The sequence below is a fragment of the Tamandua tetradactyla genome, chromosome 7 (genome assembly GCF_023851605.1).
Source record: "Tamandua tetradactyla isolate mTamTet1 chromosome 7, mTamTet1.pri, whole genome shotgun sequence".
Classification (NCBI taxonomy): domain Eukaryota; kingdom Metazoa; phylum Chordata; class Mammalia; order Pilosa; family Myrmecophagidae; genus Tamandua; species Tamandua tetradactyla.
Genome location: NC_135333.1, coordinates 73,219,360 through 73,228,415, shown reverse-complemented (window position 1 = coordinate 73,228,415; position 9,056 = coordinate 73,219,360). Strand labels below are relative to the sequence as shown.

Sequence of the window (9,056 nt, the reverse complement as noted above, 5' to 3'; positions counted from 1 at the left end):
GCAATCCTTAGCACTAAGCGCACACACAAAAAACCAGTACCGTATTTTCATACTTTCGTCTTCTGCTAATATGACAAAATCCGTTTAATTTTTAAAATAGCGTACTTCCGATCTCCGCAAAGCAGTTCAAGTCACTTTTGACCTGCCTTTGCTCTCTCCGGAGCCTCTCCCACGAGACACAGCCATTGTTCTTGCCTTCGCAGAATCTGCGAGGCGGAAGCGCGGCGACCACGATGACGCGCTAATCCGGGGCGATTGACGTCACTCCCAGGCGCCGGACGGCACGTTGCCCAGGCCTTCTGCCGGCTTCCCGGAAACAAAAATGTCTCTAGCCAGCGATTTCTACCTACGCTACTACGTAGGGCACAAAGGCAAATTTGGACACGAGTTTCTGGAGTTTGAGTTTCGGCCGGATGGTGAGTGGGCTGGGGGGGGGCTGCTGGCACTGCAACTCTGCGGGGGTGTCGGGAAAGGGGAAGCCAGGAGAAGAGGCGGCGAAGGACTAGGGGTGTGGGGTGGAGCGAGCAAGCCGCGGTGGACTTGAAAGTGTTCTGTGGCAGCTGAAGCCGCTGCTTGAGCCGAAGTAAGTAGCTGAAGAATATAGGAAGCCTAAGTTGATTCTTGTGACTAAAAGGATTAATTGGTGTGAGTTCAGAAAAGCTAATACTGTCACACACTGAAAAGTTGAATCAGTGGTATTCAGAATCCTAGAATCCGTGTGGCAGAAGGTCTAATACTTGGGCAGTTATAACAACACCCTACCCAGCGGTGGGCCTGTGTATGCTTAAAATTTTCCAGTGACTGATTACTTTTCGTTCTCCCCATTCATTCACTTTTTTTCATTCAGGCAGTGTGTGTAAAGCAGCAGGTCAAGAAAGAAATGACACCTGCTCTGAAGGGGAGAGTCCCCGAAGTGTATACAGAAGAGTGAAATGATGTGTTTGGGGTTCGATTGTCTACCACAGTAGTACGTTAGGAATTCAGACATGAAAAGTGATTAGTGATTAGCTCTATCTGATGAGGGTCAGAAAAAGCTTCCTAGAAATGAGTTTTGGAATAAGAGTAGGTATTTTCATGACCTTTGAGGGAGATAGTCCAGACTACCAAAACAGTATGAGTAGAGGGCGAGGTGAAACTCCCAGCACTCACGAAATGTACAGCAAATTTGATCTCTTGACTGCACAAACTCTTTTAAAGTGCTTTATTGCGTATTGAACTCTGCCTGCCTGTCACAGGACAGTTCAACTGGATTAGATTTTTCCTTTTTGAATGCATATTATGTGTTGGGGCAAAGTGTCATATACAGAAATTGAGAATACTGTAATGGTAAGACTCTTTAATTGCCTTCAATGAGTTGTGTCTTGGTAAAAGACACAGAAATGAAACAGACCATACAGCAGTATGGATAAGAAGTGCTGTAATCATGCTTTGGAAAAGGTTCTACGAAAGCATGAAAGAAAAATTAGGGAGAGGGTCACATATTAGGAAAGGGGAAGAGTATAGACATTTCAGGCAGGAATCTAGGTAACTATTGCTCTGCAGATGAGAAACCCTTATTACCTTATTCAGGCTTGTTTTCCCCATATCTTTTCCAAATTTAGCTAAGGAGGTAAAGGAGCTGAATTCTTCACCTATTTATTCCTTAACATGATACAGTTTTCACAGTATCCTCACCTGTGACCACCATCCAGCATTTCAATATCACTTTTACTCAGTTACATAAATGAAGTACCCTGAGGCTATTAGGGAATTTTCATCCCAGAACAGTGCTTCTTATCCATTTACCTGCTGTCAAACCATTCTACATACTTCCATCAGTAACAATGACTCGCAAAGACAGTACCTAAAGGATACACCTCAGTAGGGTACCCTATTACCATTAAATGCAGATGATCAAGACAAAATTTGCTTCTGTACCTGGTCAACGAGTTGGCAATGAGAAGTGTGCATCAGGGAATATGAAAGTCATGATGTGTTAAAATTAAATATAAACCAGCCAACAAACTAGTCAACTTCTGTATGGGAGCTTTGTGTAGTCTGTATACTTTCTAGTCACAATTCTAAAGCATTAGTATTGCCATATTTATAATTACATTTACGTTGAAGGAAAATAATTAAAAGAACATTTTGAAGTAGTGGAGAAAGCATGAGTATAGGAAGACAGTATATATAAATTTGAATATTGTGTGACCATGGGCAAGTTACTTTGTTTACTCACCTGTGAATAGAGGTAATAAAACCTTTCTAAGGTTTGCTTTTAGATTCGATTAGATGTGCTAAGTTAAACCACTTAGCACCAGTTCAGATTTATAACCTGAAAAATAAATGTTAGTACCTTTTCCAAAATCCTTTGCTAATTTGTGATAGCTAGGAAAAGGGGCCTTAAAAATGACCCTTTTGTCATATATTGTAGGAATGGAATATTTAAAAATTTGGCTAGCTTCAGCCAACTTACCCACAGATATTTATTGAGCATCTTTTTCACCAAGCATGAAGGAGGAAATAATAATAAAATAGCAGCATAAAATGGTCTTTACCTTCAAAATTGCTTACAATATTTTTTTAGCCTTTTCTGCTGTTACAGATTGAATTTTTTTCTTTTCCCATAGGAAAGCTTAGATATGCCAACAACAGCAATTACAAAAATGATGTTATGATCAGAAAAGAGGTAAGTTCTTTTTAAATATCTAATTCTTATATTTAGTTCATTTTAAAAAAAATTTTATTAATAAAACCAGTAAACACACAATGTGAACATTCTTTTTTCTCTTGTCACATAGTTGTATATTCATCATGATCATTTTTAGAACATTTGCATCAATTCAGAAAAAAGAAGAAGACAACAGAAAAAAATTCATACATACCATACCCCTCCCTTTCATTTTTGTATTTCAATCTACTAAATTTATTTTAACATTTGTTCCCCCTATTTATTTATTTTTAAACCGTATGTTTTACTTATCTGTCCATAAGGTAGATAAAAAAAAAGCATCAGACACCAGGTTTTCACAATCACACAGTCACATTGCTAAAGCTATATCATTATACAATCATCTTCAAGAAACATGGCTACTGGAACATGGCTCTGCATTTTCAGGTAGTTCCCTCTAGCCTCTCTGTTATACCTTAACTAAAAAGGTGATATCTATTTAATGTCTAACAATAACTTCCAGGGATAACCTCTCAACTCTCTTTGGAATCTTTCAGCCATTGACACTTTACTTTGTCTCGTTTCTCTCTTCCCTCTTTGGGTCAAGAAGGTTTTCTCAATCCCTTGGTGCTGAGTACCTTGGTGCTGAGTACCTTTCTGTCCCACATAGAAAGGAAGGTCCACGCCCTTGGGAGTCATGTCCCACGTAGAGAGGGGGAGAGCAGTGAGTCTGCTTGTTGTGTTGGCTGAGAGAGAGGCCACATCTGAGCAACAAAAGAGGTTCTCTTGGGGGTAACTCTTAGGCCTAATATTAAGTAGGCTTAGCCTATCCTTTGCAGAGTTCAGTTTCATATGAACAAACCCTAAGATTGTGGTTAGCTCATTTTTTTCATGTATTTATTGAAGCTACGAAAGTACATCTAAGGCTGTTTGTTGTAAAGAAGAAGCAACTTTATAGATTAAGAAGAGATTCAATTTAAATGAGATAACCATAACGTCTGTAATAACAAAAGAAGCAATCTAAATATATTAAGTAGTCCACATTTGAATATAGCATGTAATTCATTTTACTATTAACTTTGTCTTTTTGCTCTATTAATGATTTAAAACCAATTATAATGATTTAAAAATAGTATTAATTTTAAATCAGAGGCTCAAAAGTTAGGTGTAGGAATAAGTTTGGAGCACTGACTGTGATGTGTCCTTGGCATTTGCCTCTGTTCTCCCATAAACCACTCTGAAATTGAGTCCCCATGTTTCAAAGGCAGAATTTTAAAGGGAGATTTAAAAAGAGGGCTGGGGATAAAAGAGAGAAAATATAAATTAAAGGAAAGGGCTGGAGAGTGAAGACAAATAAGAAAAGTGAATGATTACCATTCTGTACTTTTGGAATCAGAATTAATTTTTTTTCTATGATATTTTATTTGAATATTCAGTGTTTATAACCCCTTTTTATTATTTCTTTCTCAGTTGTGGAAAAAAATAGGCAGCCATCATGAAATTTTTATTGTAACTTATTTTCAGGCATATGTACATAAGAGTGTAATGGAAGAACTGAAGAGAATTATTGATGACAGTGAAATTACAAAAGAAGATGATGCTTTGTGGCCTCCCCCTGACAGGGTTGGCAGACAGGTTTGTATTTAGTAGAGATATTAATGCAGAAATATTAAAAATTGATAGTATGTTTCCCTTAGAATCATTCCTCATTGATCCTTTGATTTTCCATTTTCTGTCCTATATCTTAGTAGTAAAGGAATAAATGCTTAGCTCTATTTTTAGACATCTTACTCCTTAGTCTCTCTGTAGACACCCCAGCCAAAATTAGAATATTTTCATACTGTTGTGAATAATTTATATTGTATGTTAACCGCTTTTATTAGGAATAGCTACAAGTGTTGCTTATTCTATTTGAGACTTATGATTCTCTTTGAGTATATAAAATTCACTTTTTCCAAATTTATAACTTTCAGAATTCTTATCTGCATCCTTTACCCAGAGAGGGATTTGATTGCTTTCTTTGTTCAAACTGACTATTGCCTTTATCTCTCATATTCTCTTTAGAATAACTGATATTTCTCCAAGGGCTTCTGAAGAACTTTGAAGGCCTAATTTCACTCTGTGAAAAGACAGTTTGGTTTCTAAATCGGGTCTTTTCAACTCTTGGAGAAATGAGGTACCACCTTTGGAAGGAAGAAACATTTAAGTTCACTCTTATCTATTCCTGAGGAGTATGCTTTATATTACCTCCTTTGACTAGAAGAAAATGTGGAGAAATCTAACAGATACTGACATTTTGTAACAGTAAATTAACTCTTCTATTTAAAGAAACAGTATTTAGGAACACAAAGGTAATATTAATAGTATTTATTTTATGCAGTGTAACATTTTTGAAAGTAAAACTAGACTTCAGTTTGTTTCATGTACATATGTACTAAAAAACAGAAACGAAACAGCAACAAACTTTTCGTATATTTTAGACTCAGGGAGAGCCCAATATTTCATCTGTCCACTTGCTGTTATGTATTCACATATTTTTGTTAGCTGGGAAGAATGGGCATGCTTCAGAAATTATCAGTTGGATCATTCAGTCAAGTATTTTATGATTGTTTGAGAGTCTAGTTAATTCTCCATTTGATATTTGCTACAAAGTGTAAATAATTAGGTTTGTTGATCAGTATATACCTAGGGCTGTCTCTGATGGCATCTGTTTGTCAGTTTGACTGGAAAACTAGCTATAGACATAGCCTCTTAATTAATGATTTCAGATTTACAGACAGACAGTATAGAGAAAAACTTATATAATTATGGCATGTTAGAATCATCTATCTTGTATTATATTTGTTAATTTTTAATTTTAATTGTTTTATAAACTCAAAAGAGTGTGGGTCTTTTGAGTCTTAGTCTCTTGGGTTCAAATATCAGTACCATTACTTACCAGTGGTTGTAAATAGCAATTTTTTTCTGTACTTTTTGAATCTTGGATTTCATATTTATAAAATTAGATGAATAAAACCTATCTAATAAGGATATTTTAAGGATTACAGCAAATGTTTACAAAGTCCCTAGTACCAGGGTCTGACAGTAGGTACAAAAGTGTAGATATTATTATTTTTGTAGAGCCTGCTAAAAAGGGAAAATGTGTGTATGGTTTTTATTTTGGGGGGGAGGGTGAAATATGCCATGTAAGAGCCAAATTTGTTGAAAACTTATGATTGTTGATAGCATTTAATAAGGGCTGTAATGTGCTGAATTTATTTTAATAATAGGTTTATACTCATATACTTATTTTTATAACCTTGTACTTCACAGTGATGCCTTTAGTTTTTGTTAACATTACAAGAAAGATTTTTGTGTTATTAAGTATTTTAATAATTTCATTATTATATAATAATATGTGTACATTATAGTACCCTTGTTATGAAGACTGTGAGAAGCAATTCTTGCTTGGTCTTATAATTGGGATTAGTGCTCTTAACAGTTGATTTGGTTTTTTTTACGGATGTCATTTTATGAATAACAGAACAAGTTTCTCTTTTTCTTCCTGAATGACTGCTAGAAAACTTGGAGCCTGAATTGGAACCTCTTTGTAACAGATATACAGATATCTCTGGAATAGACTTTTTTTTCTATTAATTGCATTTTTGGGTCTATTTAATTTTTTTTCAGGAGCTTGAAATTGTAATTGGAGATGAACACATTTCTTTTACTACGTCAAAAATAGGTTCTCTTATTGACGTAAATCAGTCAAAGTAAGTATGTTAAGCACTTCGGATAAATTAACATAATCTGTTAGACTCCTTTTGGAACTATAGCCAATTTATTTGCTAAGATTTTTACTTCACTGACATCATATCACTTTATTATGTAGATCTTTTTCATTTTTATGTTATTAAAGACTTATCCTTTCTGTCAGAATATTTTACAGATTTCCAAAAAAAGTCTGAATTCAATAACTAAGTACATTAGATGAGTACAAATTTTATTAGCTATTTCATGTAAAAATCTGGAGATATTGTCACAAAACTTAAAGAAAAATCCATATTTAATTATATCAGCCATTTAAAACCCACATCATAATGCTCTCTTACTGAGTGGGGTTCAGTACTTGAAAGAAGGGGGAAAAATCCAGTATACCTGAACTATACCTTGAGTACCCAGGTCTTCCCAAGTTTTCTGGGTTTTTGAAAAATCTCCTCTTGGTCTCCAGCCATTTCTTCCTGTCCATTCTCCTCAAAATGCCTTCATAGTGCTTGCTTTTTCTGACACGCTATATTTGTCAGCTTTACTGATTTCTTTAATGTTCTAAGAGAACCTTGCTCTGTCTTTAAAGTTAGTACAGTGCCTGGCACATAATCGGTGCTTGATAAATATTTGTTAGAGGAAAAGAGGAAGGAATGGATGCATAATAACTGTTGGACACAAAGGCCATGTTCATAAAGACCAATTAGATGATTTTAAACTATTTTTTAATGCATTTATTTTCTCAGTTTGTGAGGATGTGGCATTTATATCCTGCTGGCAGGAATGTAAATTGCTGCAGTGCTTTTGGAAAACAATTTGGGAATGTGCATTAATAACTTAACATTTTTCATGCATTTTGGCCTAGTAATTTTGTTTCTGGAAATCTATACTAGGGAAACATTTTCAAATATTGGGAAAGTTTTGTGAGACAAAAAGATAGATGTTCATTGAAGCATAATTTATAATTGGAAAAGTCTAAATGTGTAACAAGGAGTGGATTGTTAACTAAAAAATATCAGTGAGAAAATATAAGAAAATGGTGTAGAAAGGGCACAGGGAATAACTTCAGTTATGAGAAAAAAATAGAGAACCATATCAAAGTATAGCATTCCCTGAGAGAGTTTTATTATTATAATATATATGTGTAGCATTAAGAATATTATACTTTTTTTGAAAGCCACATATTCTTGTATAAGGAAATAAAAACATTTTAGATATGAAAATGAGTACTAATGAAGAAAATTATATATTTTTCCTTGCAGATAGAATAGATAGGTTAACTGCTAGCAAAATCCTTTCTTTCTCCTGACTTCCTTTAATTTAATTGTTTCAGGATTTGTCTTTTGTTTTGTTTTAGGAATTAACTTAGAAATTTATGTTGTTTCATTCTGCCAATAAAAAAAATAACTTTTATCTTTTTCAATTTTAGGGATCCTGAAGGCCTTCGAGTATTTTACTATTTGGTCCAAGACCTGAAATGTTTAGTTTTCAGCCTTATTGGATTACACTTCAAAATTAAACCAATCTAAATCAGATAGTTTTGAGGCTGTCTGTATATTTAATTAAGGGATGGGTAAGGGAGGGTTATTTTTCATTTACAATATTGGGATTTTTATGAAAGTGAAGCAAATCTTTTTTTATATGTGAACTAAAAATAAGAAAATACATTAACAGGCTTAATAGTATCCTCACTTGGATCCAAGTGTGTTTAACAGTCTTCCTACAAGTTAAATTCTGTAAATAGAACTACTTGTCATTGAAATTTTGCTGCAATAAAACATATTAAAGTCTGGATGAAGTGTTTTTTTTTTTTTCCAGGAGACTATGTCTCTGCTTCATTGTAAAAATACTAAGAAATTGTCTTGCTACATACATCCTATAGCAGAAGTTCTTTCAGGTAGAAATAAGTACCCAGATTACCATTCATTACAGTCTTCCATTATTTTTTCCTTACCTGATGGAATTTGATTTGGGGATATTTATGGAAGTTGTTTACAGAATATTCTGGATATTTTACATTTATCACAAATGCTTCAAGGATTATTCACATTAATTATTTTTGGTATAAGCAACTATAACCTAAAAGGTTATAAGAGTACCCAAATTGGAAGATCTTTTATTATTCCCTTCTCTGTTTCATAATATATATAAATATATTGGGGCTGAGGAGGTGGGAAACTAATGATTCTCAGCTTTACAAATTGTTCATAATTTAGACATAAAGGTATCTCTGTTTTAACTCCTAGTGAGTGCAGATTCTACTCATGTTTCCCAGTTCCTTCTGAACCTTGACAGACATCCTTTTTCATTACTTCTGTTAATGAACATTCCCCTGGTATTCTGTTACTCCTTCATCTGAATCTCAATCTATAAAAGTTGTGGTGTTTTGGTTGTTAATCATAGTCCACTTGCTCCAGAGACTAGTCAGGACTGACTGGAGAGGAAGAGTTAGTCTCTGAAGCCTTGTCAGGATTGAGCAACCAGGCTTTAGAGCATCTTTGTCCAATAAACTTCTGTGATGATAGAAAAGTTCTTTATCTGTGCAGTCGCTTGGGGAAACCACTAGTTACATGTGGCTACTGAGCCCTTGATATGTGACTAATGCAACCGAATTTGTATGATTTAATTTTGATTAAATGTAGATAGCCACAGGTGGCTAATG

General features: G+C 34.5%; 1 protein-coding gene across 1 annotated transcript; it reads left to right on the top strand.

Annotated features, from left to right (window-relative positions):
• The first annotated feature begins 257 nt into the window (after positions 1–257).
• On the top strand, positions 258–8,186 carry MAGOHB (mago homolog B, exon junction complex subunit). Its single transcript, XM_077170055.1, has 5 exons — positions 258–416; positions 2,610–2,668; positions 4,175–4,285; positions 6,320–6,402; positions 7,824–8,186. The coding sequence occupies exons 1-5, from the start codon at positions 323–325 to the stop codon at positions 7,921–7,923; spliced, it is 447 nt and encodes a 148-aa protein (XP_077026170.1). The 5' UTR covers positions 258–322; the 3' UTR covers positions 7,924–8,186.
• The last annotated feature ends 870 nt before the right edge of the window (positions 8,187–9,056 follow it).